We start from the raw sequence: 20,167 nt of genomic DNA, 5'->3' as shown, positions 1-20,167 counted from the left end.
AATTATTCGCCAGTCATGCGTAGATATTTTCTTAGCGAGGATATATATGTATATATATATATATGTGGCAACTTGGTTATTGTAATGGCCAGATAAATTGCACAACTTCCCTGCCACAACGTGCTGTGACTCGACATCATTCTCACAAAACTGGCGAATTGCCAAACAGCATTTTAAGCATATACATATATATATATATATATACTCTTATTTGCATATGCAAGATAGGTTGTGAAGTACAAGTTTGTGCAACATAAACAACGCAGTCATAATTATATTTTTATTGTCAGGCGAAATGAAAATTACCCACGCTTTCCAAGCCGACTACCAATTCTTCGACGACGTCGCCATACAGAAGCCATTAAAGTCGCCACGGCACGAATAAAAAAAAAAAAGGGAAACAATTGAAACACAAACACAACAAACACTACAACAACAACAACAACGGTAAAACAAAAACAACCGGCAGTTGTAAAAAAAAAAACCAACTGAAAACAACGGCGAAACAACCAAGTTGCCCCATCCACTGTTCACCGCTATGTGTCAGCCAGCTTTTGCATGGCAATGCTCGTGAAAAGGTTTATGACCAAAAAACAAAAAAAGCAAGTAAATAAAATAACCAAATAAAAACTGCACGTTTCTGCATAACTTAGCATAGTTATTGTCGCACTCACTACGAGCTCTTGGCCCATGTTCTGGGCCATTCCGCACAAGTTTGGCCTGCACGGGAAAGCCATCAAATAAAGGCTGGCCAAACAACTTAGCTGCTAATTAGCGGCACGAAATTGTCTGAATAAATAAAACTGAAAAAAAAATAAACTAATACAGTACAGCGGTTATTGAGTTCAGTGGCGTAGTCATAAACAGTTTAAGAAATACAAGCAGTAGTATTTAATAATAATAAATTAGTTAAGTATTAAAAGTAAGTATTAAAAATTCAATAATATTATTTTCATATGATGCAATAAACTCAGTGATTCAAAGATTCATTAAGTATTGCATATCATTATTTGGCAACTGTTATAGTCCTGGAAGTTACAAATATTTTTAGTTTTTTATAAACTTATACTCAGTTTATTACAGCTTTAAAAATGTGTATTTTTTACTGTTAAAATTTGCCATATAATTCTTAATTATATTTATTGAGCAATAGTTGATACTTAATTTCATTTTATTATAATCAATAAAACAAATGACGTGCTTAATTGCGATATTTAACGATAGACAAAATATAATTACTTTTGAATTAAGAATAGAAGCAATTATTTTAATTAAATCATAAAAAATTCATAAAATTCTTGAATCACATACAGATTCTCAAAGAATTGCCATAAGAGACTGTTTGCACTTATGTCTCAGACTTAAAAATAAACTGCTGTAAAGCGCTGTAAGCTGAATTATAGCTGTAAACAAGCTTTTGCCAAATCACTGCTAAAACAACCTCTAACCCTCTCCAATCTGAAGCAAGTGTCAGCTTACAGCACTGTAACTGTGACAAATATGCTCATGACGAGTCACAAAATATTTAATTACAGCTTCGGACAAAGTGCGACCTGTGACGTCGCGATTGGGACGAGGACGAGGGGGGGCAGGTGGTGGTAACGGTAGTATGAACCATGCGGTTGGTCAGCTATTTGGCCCCAATTTGCTCCTGTCAACTGCCGTTTAGAATTCAGTTTGGAACAAAGCTCATTAGAAAAAGAGCCGCGTGCCGCTTGTCGCTTGCCGGGTTGAAGTTAGAGCCGGGTTCGTGTTGTCATAATTAGACGCGCTTTCTGCAGCTGTTGCGATCCGCGTGCGTTTTGTGCGCGTCTGAAAACGCGCTCAACGAAAGTCGCCATGGCGACTCTCTCACGTTTCGGTTTCGGTTTTGCTTTTTGTAAGAATGATGTCTTTTGAATTGGTCTGGACTGGTCGCTTCGAATCGGATCGGATCTGGACTGGTCTTGTCTGGTCTGGTCTGGTCTGCTATCTGTTCACCGTGGCTTGTCATTTGTCGCTCACTTTCAGCCGGAGACGGAGACAGAGACAGCGATCGGACCGGACCGTGGCCAAACAGAAGAAAAAAGCAAAGAAATAAATAAATTTCACCACTTTCATTCTTGGCTGTCAATTTGTATTTTATTGCCTGCTTCTCATTGTCGTCATCATTGGCGCATTGTCTTTTCTCGGCCGTCTGTTTGATTAGCAACGCGACTCTGGGAAGTGGCACAGGTTGAGGCTGTTCAACGTTCAACGTTCAACATTCATCTCAATCTCCATCTATATATATATCTCTGTCTCTCTGTCTCTTGTCTCATTTGGATCTTTGAGCAGGTTCCGCTTTGGCATTGAGTGGCTTTGGTTTATTTACCAAATATTTGTAGCATTGCAGCACGATTTTAAATCGCTTTTTATATGTTTTATATGTTTGCATTTCATAGCACGACATTGCGTTTAAGAACTACACCGAAAATCGTGCCAAGCTGACCCATTTGGAGCTCAGGCAATGTGTGTGTGCCGCATGTAAAACAGTCAAACTTTTTGACTAAAAACAATAACAATAACAACAATCAATTTAAACATCAACAAAAACAAATCGTTAAAGAGACAACAAACTTCAGTAAACATAACAAATTTCATATACTCTTTAAATCGAAGATGGAATAAAATCAAACAAATTATATTTGCCTTGAGTCGCTTTTAGGGTTTGCTAAATTTTAATATAAATAATTTATAATGATTTTTAAGCTTCAAAAATGAATATTTATGATATTTTAATTTATCATGCATTATTGTTAATTTTTATAATCATATTTTTCTTACAAATTTGAGTCTAAGTCACTTTGTATCCATGCAAAGATGAGATATGGGGGTGGACTTGCCCCTTCCCAGCATATTTCCACCTGCATACGTCCTTGCTTCCACACCAGCTCTTCTCTTTTTTGTGCTTGTGATCTTGCAAAGTGTGTATACCCTTAGTAAGTGTAAAATGAAATCAAATTGAAACCAAAACTCAAAGCTGTGAACTAATTTTGGTAAGTGCACTCACGAATGCAGTCATTTACATAACCCTAACTCTGCAACCGCCCCCTACTCCTCCGTCACCTCCAGCTCCATCTCCAGCTCCTCCTCAACAACAACAACAACAACAAACAGACGAATGGAAACCAGGTCAGGCAATTGTCCAACGTCTGTTGGCTTATCGCTGACAAAATTCCCTTGGCTTTGGCTGCTACTCGTACAATTAAATGACGTTTATGATGGCACTTTAGGTACATATATCTCACAGTCTGGAAACCCAAAAGCCCCAAATCCCGCTATTGGCCGCTATTTCCGCAGCTGGTGCCCAATTTTCGTGGATGGAATGAGGGAGCGGTAGCGGGTAGGTGGGGATTGTCTGTGTCTATGTAACGCCATTGGATTGCCGAGTTTTTGGTTATTATTTTGTGATTATAACAGAGCGAGGTTTTCCGTTTGCAACATGACCGCAAATGAATTGAAGAGTTGAAACTTGTTGTTGCGTTTTTATTTTGTTTTTTTTTTTGTTTTTATTATTTATTTTATTGGAGCACCATTTCCTCAAGTTGTCAAAAGTATTTTTTTTTTGTGACATAATTTCCACATGACATTCACATGGTCACAACGGAACAACGGCCCAGCTAAACTGACCCAATTGCAGTCCGCCCGTAACTCAGTTTAAGCCAAGTATGGCGACTATGAGCAGTTAGCTGGTAAATCCAATTAGATACACTTCACTTCATTGCTCAGAAGTTGTTACAGTTTATTGCCTTGACTGTGGCTTTTGTATTCTTAGCCAAGTTGACCTCTAACATGGATCTCTCTCTCTCTCTCTCTCTCTCTTTCATATATGGTTGACCATCTATGTCCACAACATCTGCTGTTGCCAACTATTTCCAGTTTGATCTATTAAGTGCCGTTGCAAACAAAACAAATCAAAACATTTTATTTTGGTGGCTAATTGTCCGGTCTATAACCAGTAGCCAACACAAAACTTGGCCCTGGTCTCAAGCGTGAAATTGTATTATGTTATATACTATTATATATTGTTGATTGCTGCTTCCGCAAATGGTCGACAATAATACGTGCTCCGAAATACGAGTGCATGCATAAAGTATAATAACATCCATATGAGGTTAGCCCAATTTGGCATAATGATCCAACGACGCCCTCAAGAAAACTGCCTGACAAGTGCCATTCGATTCGAGCCACGGATTTCGGGGCATCACAGCGATGATCTATATAGTGTGTGAACTCAACAAATGATTAATGATATCGTATATCTAAAGTAGAGCTAAATTTATGAATGAATAGAGAACTTGGACACCACCAACTGGGTTGATTTTCAGCGTAAAAAGCACAATAACTATTTCTGTTTAGACATGTGTCGAACGTGCATATAAATTAAAGTCCAAAGTATAATAAATCGAATTTTAAAGTTTCCTATACACATTTTATCTGACAACAGCTATTGTTTGGTCATTATAAAAGCCAATTAGAAAGTCAAATAAATTATTAGAATGTTATTTACTATAGAATAATAAATCCGCTAAGAAATAATCATTCTAGAAATCTCAACTGAAACTAATATTTTAATGAATTCATTTATTTTATGTTATGTTGGTACAATTACAATTAAGAGAGAGTAATTAAATAAAGATATAAAATGAAAAAAATAAATAAAGGATGTACGAATTTAGTTACCTAATCGATTGCAATGCGATAGTTATCGATATTCGAGCTGCCATACCTAGTTTCACACACACCCACGTCACACACCGCTTCGCACACCACACACAATCTGATCGTTGACAGCTTTGAGTGTCTCTTGAGAACTCTTCATAGCTATTATTAATTTCGTTTTGGCTTTTGTGCTCTGCACATTGTTTAAATAACTAATATATTAATAACTTTATTTTCGGTTTGTTGTTGTTATATGCCAAGTGTAAGCCCAACTTGGCTATTTATAGCCAAGTTCTTACCTGGTCAAGTTCTTTCCAATAGAATACGCCGGCAACTTTTAGTTTTCACACAGAAGGGAGGCGACTCCGATATGTAGACTCAATTTAATTGCTGGTGTTGCCAATTTGACATGCTATGCAAATGTTTGCACAATCTTTAATGGCTTTTGCAACATGATGAATTGGCGGCACACGGCGACGCAACAATTCAAATTGAATAACTAGGTCAAAGTTTAACCTCGTCGTGGATAAGCCAAAAAAAAAAAACACAAAGCGCCAGCAATTTTGTGATAGGAGTATCAAAAGACACACGACCACAATTTTATTATACAATTGCACAAAAGTTGCTTATTTGTAAGAAAACAAAAAATGCCAAAAAAAAGCAAAAATTTACTAAAAAAAACAAATTGGCATTTTGAACAAATGATTAATTAGGCGATGAGCCAAAAGCCAAGAAACAAACTGCAAACCAATGACAGTTAATTACGGGTTAACGCTTATGCGGGCGCTGTCAAGGCCACTAAACAAAAAGCAATAGACAAAAATTAAAATCAACAGAAGTTAAAAAAAAAAAATCAAATACAACAGTAACATTAACTAAAGTCACAATGTTCTTAAAAAATAAATGAAATGTGAGGCTTAAGAAATATGAGATGATTTAACTCCATAACTATTTCTTACTCAAACAAATGTAAAATTCAAACGTAAAAGTTTCGTTCTTAGTATTTAAAATGTATTATTTTTTCTTCTACAAAAGAAAATACGAGTATACACTACATTTCAGACTTTAAATCCGTGGAAAACTGTATTCAGAAACGAAATGTAAGGCAAAATATATGAAAATGTTAAACAAAAAAATCTATTATTTCAACAACTAGTTTTCTGTAATATACATTTAGTAGTTTCTAAACAGCAACTAAATTTCGAGCTGTATGAAATTTACAGAATCCGTTAAAGCAATATCATATATATTATATGCCAGAAGTCCGTCTCAAACGATTTGAGAATTGAAAACTGAAAGTTGAGACTATGTTCTATGAATCTAAATGAATGACATTAATTTATCCAACTCGAATTATTTGTTAGGGAGCGGCTAAGTTAGAACAAACTGCTAATCGTTTCAGAGCATAAAAAACTCTTTGAATTGCATAATGGCCAAGTTGTGGCTGGGATATGGGCTTCATTATAATCATAAATTGTTTGTTGCCACTCTGATCTTTGACACGCTCGCTCACATTGGCTTTGATTGAACGCTGTGCCATAGATCGGCCAGAGTAACAAATATATGTATATATATATATAGATATAGATATACAAGCTGGTAAGTGCATAAGCATACATATAATAATGGTTCAGTATGCTTTTGTGGGTTTGGCTTTAATGAAAGTTGCTCGCTTGGCTTGTGACTTGGCCTGACCCTGGGCAACACGGCAACACGGCAGACATTTTCAGGAATTGTTCGAAGAGCTTTGTGCGGTTTGTGTTTTATTTGTATGTCTGATTTTTTTCTCTTACATTTTTATTTATTTATTTATTTTTTGGTTTTTGGTTTATGTATTTCTGTCATGCACACTCAACGTAATTCTACCTACACTTATTTATGTATGTATGCATGTATGTGCATACAACATGTGTATTTATGTATGTATGTATGTAGTTATGTTGGGTCTCGTCCGAAAGAAAATGAAACGCAAAAAATTTGCATGCAAGACAAAGAAGAGCACCACAAATGAAACGGACACGAAATGCATGAATGAACAAATCCCAAAAGAGGCCGCACAAGGAAAAAGGTCCAGCAGAGCCAAGAACTCGCCAGGGATTCACCAATACACACACACACACACACATGCGTATACATATGTATGTGAACCTTCCATTCGTCATTCCCTTGGGGTTCGGCTTTTTGGCTGCATGCGGCAGGTGTTGGTCGGTCGGCTTTTTGTCGTGTTTTTTGTATTTATCATCTCTTCTTTTTTTGGGCCTTTCTTTGAGCTTATCTCGCTTATCTGGCGCTGCCGCTCGCACGCTCGTATCTAAAGCTGTGCCAGCTCAGATAACATCAACAACAATAACAATAATATGATTTGTGAAATTGAAGTGACTGCTGTGCAAATAGATAGACAAAGGGGGGTTGGGTTGGTTGGGTTGTTTCCGAAGGTGTTCGCCTTGAAATAGATATTTTTGTGTGTGTTTGTGTTTTTTGACTGATGCGTCTGTTTGCACAAGTGCAATGCTGTTGCCATTGCCGGCTCCCTTCAGTTTTCAGTTTCCTAGTCTCAACAAAAAACTTCGTTTGCTGCTTAATTTTATTTGGGTTCTTTTTCTCAATTTTTTTTGGTTAATTTTGGTTCTTTTGCGCTTATTTTTTTCGAGATCTGCTTTATCGACTCTCTCTCTCTCCAGCTGCGAGTTCGAGCGAGCAGCTTCTGTTGCGCCTCCTTTTCGGATGTTGTGTGTGTCTCTCTCTCTATATCTCTCTCTCTCCCTCTCTCACTCTCTCAGTGTTGGGCCGGCTTCTTCACAGTTTGCTCAAAGATTCGCTTCGGCAGCCCTACCAACTTTTCTACTGTTGCCTTTGCCAGTTCTCCTGAGTTCTGCTTGGCGCATGCGCCGCTGTAAACTGGTTTTAACAGTTTTCTCGTTGCTGTTGTTGTTGTTTTTGTTGCTGTATATAGGCATATAGAGGAGATATTGTCGTATTTATTTTTTGCACCAAACTTTTCGTTACACCACAACAATAACAACAACAACAACAACAACAAAAACAACAACAATAAAATCAAAAACAAGCACTGCTTTTAACTATTTCAATATTTAACAGTTTTTATGTTTTTGTTTTGGCAGCTGATAAGCTTTATTTTCTTATTTTTAATTTATTGATATTTTCTCAGCTGTTCAGTTTTGTTTTGTTTTGTTTTTTCACTTATTTTAAATAATTGTCTTATTTCTTATTTACGCACCTTTAAAAGATTTTGCGCCTTGTTAAACGCCTTGCTTGGTATTTATTTTTGTATAATTATTGCTTTTATTTATTTTCACACAAATTAGTTGTCACTTTATATTGATTTGAATTGCATTATTAGTAGTCGCTTATTTGTTGTTGGTTGTTGCTGTTGCACCTTTAAACTTAAACTTGTTTTTGTCAGCGATTTCTTTACAAGACTAATTTGCAATCATTTATGTATTATGTATGCCCTCTTTCCAATTAATTTTCAAATCGCATTCAAAAATTTCACTTTATTGTTGATGATTATTATTGTGTGATTTGCTTTTGCGATTCGGTTTTTGTTTAGCATTTCACAAATGTCCATTTAAACCGAACAAAGTAACGTCTTCCAATAGCAACCGCGTCGTCTGCCGCCTCCGACTTCGACTTCGTTCACGACTTTTAAGCAGCGTTCCGCGTCTTGCCACCAACACGGCCAGCAGTCGTTCAAGAACTGAACTTAACCCTCGGCGACTTGGAAAACCAACTGCAAGACTCACAGAGACCGGACGCTAACACACACAGCAAGCAAGACGACCCGACAACATCGTCGTCGTCGTAAGCGTCGTCGTTGACGTCGTCTTCGTCATAGTAATCGTCATTGTTGTGGATCGAGCGGGCTCTCTCTCTCTCTCTTTCTCACACACTCTTTATACTCTAATCTCTCACCTGTGCTCACGTGTGCTCAACTAAATGCAGCTGTTTTTGCGTCTGTTAGGTTCCACACATTGTGGACGGCATTCGTGAAACCGTTAAAAATGAATTCATTTTTGAAAGCAACTCAATAAAAATTAACATATATTTTAAAAAAGTATTTAATATATTTGAAACCTATTTTGATAAAACAAAAAACACAGTTTCCTGTAAGAATTTTCCAAGCTTAATGCGTTATCGATATGCGATGTTACCAAGAATGGAGAAACACGCCATAAACTAGATATGGAAATTTATGACAAAGCTCATAAATTATGTTTCAGAACGTTTTGACACTTTCAATTAGATTTTATCATGCACAAAGTCACTTGCTTAAGCTCTTTAAGCGCGTTGTATAAAAGCGTAAGCCGAGCCAGATTTAGAACACAGTTCTAATACTGAAACAAAGCAATATGAGATTGCACTTTGTAACTCACTGTCTGTTGCTCAGCACAATTTGTAAGTAATATTACATTTTATTTCAGTCCAAAGCTTAAAGATAATTCAATACATTTTTGCATATTATAATAATATAGAATAATTCTTTTCTATATAATACAGTGACAATTGGAACAAAAGGGGAAACGTTCCACCTTTTGCTATCAAAATCGAGAGAACTGTCGTCATTAAAATCGGGACACAAATCATTAACGACAGAGCCACCGGTAGGTACATCGCCATCGGCAGAATCATCGCCATACACACCGTCATCGACAACAACGACAGAATTATCGCTAGACACATCGTCATCCACCACATCAGAATTCATGCCAGATACATCATCATCGACAATATCGACAGAATCATCGCCATACACACCGTCATCGACAACAACGACAGAATTATCGCTAGACACATCGTCATCCACCACATCAGAATTCATGCCAGATACATCATCATCGACAATATCGACAGAATCATCGCCATACACATCGTTATCGACAACAACGACAGAATTATCGCCAGACACATCGACAATATCGACAAAATCCAGTACTACTACATACACACCGTCATCGACAACATCGACAGAATCATCGCCAGACACATCGTCATCGACAACAAATACGCCATCAAAATCGACTGAAACATGGACATCACCAACATCGACAACAATATCGGCAACAACATCGATAACAGGGTTTTCAACACTAACAACACCAAATAAGGTAAAGCTTTAAAGTTGCACTTCCAAAAATATTGTCAATTGTATCATTTTTGCAGAATAATATTGAGAGCGAAAAGTTAAATGTGCAAATCGAGCATATCTTATATACATCCAGAACAGGTCATTTTATTGGCAATACGGAGTTTGATCATCAATCAGCTATTCTACGACATGCAGCTAGTCTGGACTCGGATTTCCTGCACGTAAAAATACGAGAATATTATAAGTTTTTGAGTTACAATTCGTTGCGACTAAAATTGGAAGCTGATTTACAAAGCCGAATCGCCGTCACCGAAAGCTATTTGCAGGCTGAGAAAATTGGCGACAAATGCAGAGCGTTCTATCAGAACCAGAAATGGGAACTAAGGCGCGCTCTGAATGAACCCAATTTCCTCAAGTCGCATAAACTGAGATTGCATAGTGAGAAGTGTCCCCACAAGCAGACCGAAGACAGCGAGGAAACTGAGGAAGATGAGGATTTCTGTTTATTTTGTACCAATTGGTTTCCATTTAAGAAATAATACCTTAGGCAAAATAATAAATTTACTGGCCGCTGTCTTTGGCTTTCAATTTAATACACTGATTTATTTTAATCATTTTTTGTCATCAATAAATTAAAATGTATGGATACATAATGTAGTTTTACTTAAGTACTTCTTCGAATAATATATTGACGATAGTCTTAAAAGTCATTGTTGGCTTTGCTAAGTGCGCAAAAAATCAATTTTTGTTGATAATTTACATTTGCTTTCTAATTTGTAGGCAAATCCGAAATCATCAAAAATTATCAATATGCCATGGTGACGGGAAAACTTTCCCATAAATAGATTGGATAGCCCAATGACCATATATTTATTTGATGGCTTTTCGAGAAAAGATCCATGGAATGATTGACCCTATATGGTGAAATATACAATTTAAAGCTTGGGCTGAAACTACTAGTTATGAATAGATATGATAGGAGAAGGAGAAACTCGGGGACATATTAATAAAAAAGCTGTTCGATATATATTTTATTGATCATTTTAAATTATTTTAAACAACGCCCATGCCAAGGGCAAATAAAAAATAAAGAATATAAGATTTCTATGACTACAATCCTTAACTTAAATATCTATAATATTATTTTAGTTGTCATATATAAATCTAATGATTAAATAAACTTAAACATGAAACACTTGACTAATTTCACACAAAACTATTTCGTTTTGGGTTTCAGATAATCAACTTGGTGATGCAATAATTTCCATTAATTTCCCAAGAAAGGGAAAAACAAATAAATACATTAATTAGTTACAATTTGCCTTTGCTGGCGTTTCTCCTAGTCGAGCTTTCTCAACTGGAGCATTTTTACTTGTTAAGTGGAGCCTGTTATATTTGCACCTCACATTTGTACTAATAATTAATCATTTTTAATAGAAACACAGCTCCAAAGTAACTACAAAATTCTATGCAACATTAATTATGTTTATTATTGATTTGGCTTGGGGAATTGGCAAACATAAAATAAACTTATTGCAAAGCATTGTTAACCTTTTGTTCTATATTGACTTAGCCATATGCGGGCGTCAAGTCAGAACCGGGAACCTTGGAACCTAGGAAACTCATTAAATGTCAGCTAATAACTTGGGCTTATCAGCGAAATGTGAACGCTTTAAAAGCACTCGATGCACACAGGCTGGCAACAGTCATCGATAGAAGTTTGCAGTCATGTCAATACTGATCAGAACGCTAGAAGTGTCGGCGTTGCTGCTGTTGCTCCTAGTGCAGATGCAGTGCATCCATGGGAACTCCGAAGTGGCACAGCAGCCGTTGCTGCGACTAAACGAAATACTTACAAACAGGATCACTAACATGTTGAGCAAATATAAGGATTTGAGAAATCAATCAGACAACAAGGAATCTCTGCAGCAATATAAACGCCTGGCAATGGCAGCTGGTCTCCCTTTTGCTCAGCTGGATGAGAAGATAAGGGCTTATAACGCATATCTGGCACACGACATGATGCTTCAGCGAAACGAACTCGCAAGTTTATTTGGCAACAGCAGCTCTGCGAATAGGATAGCTCCCGAATCCAACACAGCCTTCGAGCAACGGGTCGTCAACATTTTGAAAAGACTGGGTGTCTATGATAGGTTTACGGAGCGCGTTTTCAGAGCCATATTCAGCGATGAGCAGCAATTGATGAAGCTAAAGAAGCGACTCGAGGAACTGGACGATGACGAGGATAACAGCCCGGATTGTTATTTGTGGGATGCCGTATTCGGTTTGTTCTAAGAATGCTGCCCAAGTCTTTATATTTATATTCATTACTTAATTAGCCGGCTATATATTGTGAAACACATATTTGTTGCTGCTGCTTAAGCCAAATTTTAATTATTGAATATAAGCAATTGTTAAGTTCAGATTGCCGAGTAAAACATTGCGTTAATTGCAAGCTATAACACTGAATTTGTTCGGCTTTTCAGGCTTTTCTTTTTGTCGAAGCAACTCTAACGGTTCGATTGATTTTGCAAGTTAAGTCAGTCTTAGTCCCTCGTGTGATATGTAGTGTGGCTGTGGCCAGTACTATCTTTAGTAAGTGATTTACATTCGTGCTCTAGCAATTGACAGCTCGTTATGGTGATGAGAGGGCGGCTCTGGGCTCTCGGCTCTCGGCTCACGGCTCTTGGCTGACGGCTCGCTGGCAAAACAAATAAAGTGCATTTAAACGTGCCGGCCCCCTTCGACCAACTGCCTTCTACCAACATGATATACATACACTCAGAAATAAATTGCACTGAAAACTATAAGCTCTTTATTAATTTTAGATATTTTAAATATGGGAATACAATTTTTTATATATGTTTTTTTTTCTATTTTTCAAATACATTTTTCTTAATAATAGAAAATATTTCGAAAAAGTAGAAATGGTAACACTTATTTTTTCTATGTGAAATCTTAACATAATTAACAAATAAGATAATGTTACAGTTCTGTGTACACATATAAAAATCAAACGGGAAACGAAACTTTTTTTTCAAAATATTAGAAAAATAATCAATGGAATTAAGAAATGAAAACTTCTGGCTTATAGATAGAGCCAAAGTACCGTTATAGAAAAACACTTTTTTAATAATGAGGGGCGTCAAAACTATGACGAATTTCTAAAATTTAGGTTGATTTTTTTCTGAGTGTTTAACATGCAGCAATCCACTTAGGCTGTCTGCTGTCTGCTGCCGCTGCCGCTGCCTCATGCAACAACGGCATCGATCGAAGGGCCAAACCGGGCCACATTTCACTATCGTGCGCGTTGAAACAAAAAGTGTTGGCGTGCTGCTGCATCCTGGCCACAGATCAGCTCTTGGCCAGACTCACAGTCACAGAGTCCGACTCAGACTTAGACTCAGAGTCAGAGTCAGAGCAGATGCAATCGCCAGACAGTTGCCCACTCAGCATGGACATTGCTCTTCTTCTTGCCGTGTTTGTTGTTGTTGTTGTTGTTGTTTTTGTTGCTGCTGCTGCTGCTGTTGTCGTTTATCAGACAATGTCGCGTTTGCAGACAGTTTGAAGTTTAACAAGTTGTCGAACGCAGAGCGCGGGGTTTATTTGTTTTAACTCCTCTTTTTGTAGTTGTTGCTGTTGTTGTTGTTTGCGTTAGCCGGCTTTATAAATAGCCACAGACTTAAACGTTGCACTTCTCCATACCCTCTGTGTATATGTGTGTGTGTGTGTGTGTGTGTCTACACGTGTTGATCAAAGGTCATGCAAAGTTTTAGTTTCCGTTTCAGCTTATTTCTTCCTCCCCACGTCCCTCTTTTATTCTACTCTATTTTGCTTTTGGCCTTGCCCTTTGGGCATAATTAATATACACAGATACATTTATGGCAATTATATACGCTCTCATATCATAATCGGGTCATCAGTTTTTTTCATTTATTTATTTATTTTTTTTGGCTTTTCTCTTTCGCTTCTTAGAGCTTATCGCCGAAAATGGCATCAGAACCCTCATTTGGTCAAACAAAACGGCTCAAAGCGACTTTCATTGATTGCCATTTGGATGAGATATGAAATATTTGGTTATGTTTGTGAAACCATTTGTAAAATTGTTGGGATGATTATTACAGTAAGCGATATGATTATTTGTATGCATATTTATTGTTAATGAATCTTAATAACTTATTTTCTACCTTTAGAAAATATTATTAAATATATACATATTCTTAATAAAACGTCTGGTTCAAAGATATAAAAAAAATACACTTCTAAAACAAGCAAAAAATTCTAAACAAACTTATTCGCAAATGAGAGTAGTCATTAAGTAATATTTTATAATTTTTGTGTTTTAAAAGCTTGCTTAACTTTAAAGAGAAGTTAAATAATAATTAAAATATAAATATGTTTTAAGCTAATTCACAACGAATTTGCTTTTATGTTTAAAATTATGTGACTGACTTATGTAAATTTTTGTGTTACGCAAAATACAATTGTGTAGAAATAAATAATTAATATGGGATAAATAATTTTCTTTCGCCAGTAATTTAAGCAGATTTGATTGAAAATATTAAAAGGTAACTTTTAGTGTACAAGATTGAAAATAAAGTGTTGTAAGTACGTAAGTTATTAGTCGATCCCTTCATTTGTAATTAAATCATGATGCAGTCAATTGCAACCCACAAACTAGTTAAGTATCCATCCACACTTGTAATCTTGACTGTTACTTCTGTTGCTGCTGTTGCGTCTCTGATTGCGATAAATCATTGACTGGCGCAACAAAGTAGAGCGTTGACATGTGAGTTGAAAGCGGCAGAAGCAGAAGCAGCAACAGCAGCAGCCTCAACAACAACAACAACAATAACGGAGGCAAAAGAAAAATGCGCACAACACGGAATTAATGTCAACAACATTAGAAGATTGACGACAACAACAGCAACTGGCAACTGGCAACTGCTATCATGCATCTATTGAGCGATCCATCGATCCATCTATCAATACACAGGCATGAATAGAGAGTGAGACAGGCGACGATCACGGGGAGAAATTGTTGTCTGCGAAAATGGCAATGACAAACTTCTGACAATTAAAAAAATAACTTGGCAGCTCCGCTTGGCCTGTGGGCCAGCGTGAGAGTGCGGGAGATTGCCCAGCTAAAGGCCCCAGTTATGATTATGAAAATCGATAGTCGGAATGGGCACATTTCAGCATTTCAACATTTTCAAACGTTTCAGCTGTCTTTTTAGGCTGTCTGCGCTTATTGATATGTGATATTTCAGACCCAATTGCTATAATTGCTATAATGAAACCATTTTTATTTCTTTTTTTTAAATGTAGAAAAAATATATATAATTTTCAGCTTTTTGTTTTTTATATATGCCTATAAAAAAAACTCAAACGTATCAGTTGAGAAAACAAATTTCAAATCTATTTTTTCAATTTCAGAAATTATTTTTCTAAAGATTAAGGTTTGCATTTTTACTTATCCAAATGTTTTCTATAAAAAAAAGTAAAAGCTTTTTTAATTTTAAGAAATTTCTGAAAACAATTAAGTTTCCGGGAAATTCAACAATTTATATTTTATTTATTAATAAAAAAGATTTGTTCCTGGAATCAAAAAAGGCAGAGAACGTTCGTAAAGTTGCAATAGCAATTTTTGTATACTTTTTTAGCATTTCAGCAACTGTCTTTCTGTCTGTCTGTCTGGGCTGTCTGCAGCCAAATGACATGTGATATTTAAGCCCTGATGCAGTAATTGCTCATCAAACAGCAATCATAAAGCGCACTATAAAAGAGCGTGGTGTAGGACTCAAAACTCCATGTCTCAATATGCAGTGCAGTTGGGTTGTGCTGTTGTTGCTCTCTGGGTCGCTGACGCTGCTGGCCAAGCTCAGTCACAGTCCGTGCAACGAATCCGACGTGGCGATAGGTAGGCGATAGGCGGTCGGGCCAATTAAATGATCGATTCAATGCAATTTAATTCAATTCAATGCAATTCGATGCAGCGCTCTCGCAGATCATCAATGGCCTGCAGCCACGTCAATTAGCCATATTGGCATTGCCCAGCTCGCGGCTACTTAGTGGGGATTGCGAGAATGATGACACCATCCAAGTGGATGACTTTATACAGAGACTGCATGAGCTATACTACAAGTCTGTCATATTTTACGACACGGAGCTCTTCTTTGACTACATTGATGCCAATCTGTTGGGCGCCATCGAGTGCGTCAATTTAATATTCCACGAACCGGATGAGCTATCGGCACGCATACAGGAGCGGCGACTGGCCCATCGGCTCAGTCTCTTCATCTTCTATTGGGGCGCCAGGCAGCCGCCAAATGCGACGCGCCTCAGCTTCGAGGAGCCGATGCGAGCGGTGGTCATCACACGACCGCGTCACAAGGCATTTCGCATCTATTACAATCAGGCGGTGCCCACGGGTACCAGCCAGCTCCGCTTGGTCAACTGGTACGATGGCGACAATCTGGGCCTGCAAAAGACCCCGCTCCTGCCCAGCGCCGCTGCAGTCTATGCGAATTTTGAAAGTCGCGTTTTTCGTGTGCCTGTTTTTCACGTAAGTTGTTAGTGGCAGTGAGTGATTCCAATGAAATTTAGTAATTTTATAAGTAGAACTGTGAACGTTATTAAGTGCATAAGATATTGGATTAGAGATTATCTCGAAGTGGAATAATAACCATAATCAGTCTGTTATAGACTTTATCTTTACTCTTTCTTACTTAGTTTGGCTATATTTTAAAATAGAATTCAGAGCTAGTTTGAACAAGTGTTGCTTTAGTAAATGTATACCACAATCAGAACACCTTTTCTTGATGAAAGCAAATAGAGACGATACTTACTTTATTTCAAACGAGCATTTGATTGTCTAACGCATCTTTTGTGTGGTTTTAGTGAGAGTTATTCTGTTAATTTTAGCAATCATTATTCAATTCTGTATAATCTGCATACACGTTAAACTCTCAGTCACCACCCTGGTTCTGGGTTAGCTACAACAACGACAGCAACATTAGCAGCAGCAGTGAGGAGCCGTTGGAGGAGTACGAGAATATCGAGTACAATGAAGTGAATGTCACCGGCGGAAGAGATCATCGATTGCTGATGCTCCTGGCACAACATATGAACTTTCAGTTTGCCTACATTGAGGCGCCGGGCAGAACCCAAGGATCACTGCGTGCCATGGATGACAATGGCGAGCTAAATGATAGCTTTACCGGTGGAATAGGCATGCTCCAGAGTGGCGTAGGTATCCAATGCGTAACATATTGCTAAGTAATTGCCTTTTCCATGTACTTCATAGTTGGCCGACTTCTTTCTGGGTGATGTTGGCCTCAGCTGGGAACGGCGCAAGGCAATTGAATTCTCATTCTTTACGCTCGCCGACTCTGGTGCCTTTGCAACACATGCGCCGAGACGCCTCAACGAGGCCCTGGCCATTATGCGTCCCTTTAAGCTGGACATATGGCCATATCTCATCCTGACTATTGTGTTCTCTGGCCCGATATTCTATGGCATCATTGCCATGCCCTACAAGTGGCGCAGCCGTCGCATCGCCTTCGATGTGGAGCACATGGGCGATCTGTGCATCTATATGGCCTACATCAAAGAGATCACGCCCTGTGTGCTTAAGGTCAAGCGCTTGAGACGACCTCAACCATCGGCACAGATGCCGCCACAGCTTTTCCAGCGTTGCATTTGGTTTACACTGCGCTTGTTCCTCAAGCAATGTGAGTAAGCACTGATATTTGGATATTTAACCAATTCCATTAGGTATTTAAATTGAATTTCTAAACTTTAATCTTGAATCTGCCCCACAGCATGCCATGAACTGTACCACGACTATCGCGCCAAGTTCTTGACTATTGTGTATTGGATCGCTGCCACCTATGTGCTGGCCGATGTCTACTCCGCCCAGCTGACCTCACAGTTTGCACGACCGGCACATGAGGCACCGATTAACACCTTGCAGCGTCTGCAGTCGGCCATGTTGAGGGATGGCTATCGTTTGTACGTGGAAAAGGAGAGCAGCTCCTTGGAAATGCTCGAGAATGGCACTGAGCTGTTTCGGCAACTATACGCCCTGATGCGACAACAGCAGCCGGATGATCCACGCGCCTTTCTCATTGACTCTGTGGAGGCGGGCATTAAGCTGATCACCGATGGCCGGGAAAACAAGGCTGTGTTGGGCGGACGTGAGACCCTCTACTTCAATATACAGCAATACGGCGCCAAGAACTTTCAGCTCAGTCAGAAGCTATACACTCGCTATTCCGCTGTGGCCGTGCAAATCGGTTGCCCCTTCCTGGACAGTCTCAATGATGTGTAGGTGTAGCTCAAGTTTTTAAATCAGACTTTTCCGATTATCAGCTTAAGCTTAATGCATTTGTTTGAGGGCGGCATACTGGACAAGATGACAACGGCTGAATACGAGGCACAGTCTCGTATGATGACCAAGGAGCAGGCGCAGCAATCGAAGGAGTTGGCTGCTGTGGAGAGTGCCCAAGCCAATGCCAACACCAAGAGCAACGAGGCCAAGAACCAGCCACAGCACACACAGGACAATGAGATGATTAGCGCTCTCAATCTACGAATGTTGCAAGGCGCCTTCATCGCCCTCGGCGTGGGCTCGCTCACGGCAGGTCAGTGGGTCAAGCAAGCACTGCCCGAATTAATCATTCATTATTATGAAACTCGCTCGCTTCTAGCTCTAATGCTCTTGCTGGAGCTCTTCTATCGACGCCTGAATCTGGCGCAGTCGCTGCGACGCTGCCGCCAACGTTGGCTGCGTCGCTGGCGACGCTTTAAGCGGATGCTGCGTCACCTAACCGTGCGAATCTTTGCTCTGAATTGGGGTTGATTACTTTATAGCATCGTAGTTTGTATGCAAATTGGCATTGGCAATGCGGCTGTTGGGTGCCACTGCGCCACTAAATTATTTGCAAGCTTCAACAGTGGCACAAAAACGATTAGAATGCATATACTTATTAATATGTATTAAGCGTTTTCGTGTATTTGTTGTTGAATGTTCCCCAAAAAAATAATATATACATATATATAGCGTATGCGAACATTTATGTAGGTCGCTGTAGAATGAGCACGTATTTCATTGATGATTTTTGTGTCTAACAATGACAGTAATATTATGTTTTAGTGATGTTTCCATTCTAACCCAGTTCCACTGTGCTTAACTGACTTCCTCGACGTTTGCTCGGTTTGGTTTTGTCTTTGGCATAATTAATGCGCCTGGCCAGAAGACAAGCGGTGCTGCATGTTATAATTAATCTGTAGCTTGAATTGGATGCGGGCGCAGCTGCCGTCACCTTTGCTGATGTATCTTTTTAAGTTTGTGTCTTAAGTCTTTTGTTTGGTTTTGTTGTTTTTTTGCGCTCAATGTGGCCTAATTTCCCAAGCGGCGCAACATAATTTTCGTAATAATTTCCCATTTCCTTTTCATAATGAAACCAAAACAAAAGCAAACGGACACAGAAGCAACACAAACGAATTTGCCCACTGGCTGCCAGAAAGCACAAAAATGTTCGTTCCGTTGCCCTTAAAACATAAAACGGTTTACGATTTTCATACCGTAATTAAGCAAAATAAATATAAAAAACCAAAAAAAATAACTAAAAAAATATGAAAAAAACAAAATAAAAAAGAAGCCACAAATTAAAACGTCGTCTTCTGCGTTGCGGCGCAGCACAAACAAAAAACTGCGACAGCGGGTGAAGAAATTGACTTTTACTTTGCCCCACGAAAGACGAATCGCTGACGACGACGATCATTGTAGAAAGTGGTTCTAGCCAGTTTGTGCTCCATCGTCGATCGGTTCGCTGGTTCCCGGTTCCTTGGGCCATTCCATTACCATGCGCTCTTCAAGTGTCATACGGCGCGAAAGTCAATTGCATGTTTGCTTTACGGCTATCAGTTGGCTCTTGTTTGAACCCGTACTTGTATTTCTTCTGAACAGCGGTTTCAATTTCAAGAATCCCATAGATCATTGTCATCTGTCATCTTCAGGCCGGAGCGTGTGAGAGTTTTCAGTTTCGTTTGGGACCAACTCTGAAGCTGAAGCTTTTTGCTGCTGTCATTGCCATGGCCTCAGAAAAAGAAACGCCTTTGGGCGTACCTAGAGCCATTACTAATTATATAGTTTCTATTTTGCTTTCCAACGGAAATCTATACCCCTACCAGCCCTACACCATCAAAAGGGGCCTTAATAATATGCGGTTAGACTCAAAAATCAGGGACCGAAGGTTAGCGGATCAAAGTTATAGTTTCGATAAAGTTTGAACACAATTGGTTAAATCAGAAAACGCATGTCAAGAACAAATATTCACAGCCACTGCTGTAATCTGCAATTAAAGCTGATTT

The 20,167-nt window shown here is 38.6% G+C and overlaps 3 protein-coding genes across 4 annotated transcripts; all 3 read left to right on the top strand.

The window, feature by feature from the left end:
* Positions 1-9,030: 9,030 nt before the first annotated feature.
* Positions 9,031-10,383, top strand: LOC116805269 (A-agglutinin anchorage subunit-like). Of its 2 annotated transcripts, none has more exons than XM_032736256.1 (3): positions 9,031-9,099; positions 9,202-9,809; positions 9,865-10,383. In XM_032736256.1, exons 1-3 carry the CDS (start codon positions 9,054-9,056, stop codon positions 10,327-10,329), a joined length of 1,119 nt encoding a protein of 372 aa, XP_032592147.1. In that variant the 5' UTR covers positions 9,031-9,053; the 3' UTR covers positions 10,330-10,383. The 2 variants fall into 2 exon arrangements, with proteins under 2 accessions (XP_032592147.1, XP_032592148.1); XM_032736257.1 differs by having other exon boundaries at positions 9,042-9,099; positions 9,202-9,305.
* A 1,117-nt stretch (positions 10,384-11,500) lies between these two features.
* Positions 11,501-12,245, top strand: LOC6562607. The gene has a single exon (XM_001988054.2). It carries the CDS (start codon positions 11,519-11,521, stop codon positions 12,083-12,085), a length of 567 nt encoding a protein of 188 aa, XP_001988090.1. The 5' UTR covers positions 11,501-11,518; the 3' UTR covers positions 12,086-12,245.
* Positions 12,246-15,610: 3,365 nt separating this feature from the next.
* On the top strand, positions 15,611-18,653 carry LOC6561596 (ionotropic receptor 40a). Its single transcript, XM_032735772.1, has 7 exons — positions 15,611-15,710; positions 15,787-16,355; positions 16,763-17,038; positions 17,097-17,523; positions 17,614-18,118; positions 18,170-18,435; positions 18,502-18,653. The coding sequence occupies exons 1-7, from the start codon at positions 15,611-15,613 to the stop codon at positions 18,651-18,653; spliced, it is 2,295 nt and encodes a 764-aa protein (XP_032591663.1).
* Positions 18,654-20,167: the final 1,514 nt, after the last annotated feature.

This window comes from Drosophila grimshawi, unplaced genomic scaffold (genome assembly GCF_018153295.1).
Source record: "Drosophila grimshawi isolate 15287-2541.00 unplaced genomic scaffold, ASM1815329v1 contig_1377, whole genome shotgun sequence".
NCBI classification, from domain to species: domain Eukaryota; kingdom Metazoa; phylum Arthropoda; class Insecta; order Diptera; family Drosophilidae; genus Drosophila; species Drosophila grimshawi.
The sequence above is the reverse complement of the archived record's forward strand: the minus strand, read 5'-3'. Positions and strand labels throughout refer to the sequence as shown.

Coding starts and splice junctions, on each gene's coding strand:
- LOC6562607 (XM_001988054.2), top strand. CDS start 11,519: ATGTCAATACTGATCAGAACGCTAGAAGTGTCGGCGTTGCTGCTGTTG.
- LOC6561596 (XM_032735772.1), top strand. CDS start 15,611: ATGCAGTGCAGTTGGGTTGTGCTGTTGTTGCTCTCTGGGTCGCTGACG. Junction 17,524..17,613: donor GCGCTTGTTCCTCAAGCAAT/GTGAGTAAGCAC, acceptor TCTGCCCCACAG/CATGCCATGAACTGTACCAC. Junction 18,436..18,501: donor CGTGGGCTCGCTCACGGCAG/GTCAGTGGGTCA, acceptor GCTCGCTTCTAG/CTCTAATGCTCTTGCTGGAG.
- LOC116805269 (XM_032736256.1), top strand. CDS start 9,054: ATGAGATTGCACTTTGTAACTCACTGTCTGTTGCTCAGCACAATTT. Junction 9,100..9,201: donor TCTGTTGCTCAGCACAATTT/GTAAGTAATATT, acceptor TATATAATACAG/TGACAATTGGAACAAAAGGG. Junction 9,810..9,864: donor CACTAACAACACCAAATAAG/GTAAAGCTTTAA, acceptor TCATTTTTGCAG/AATAATATTGAGAGCGAAAA.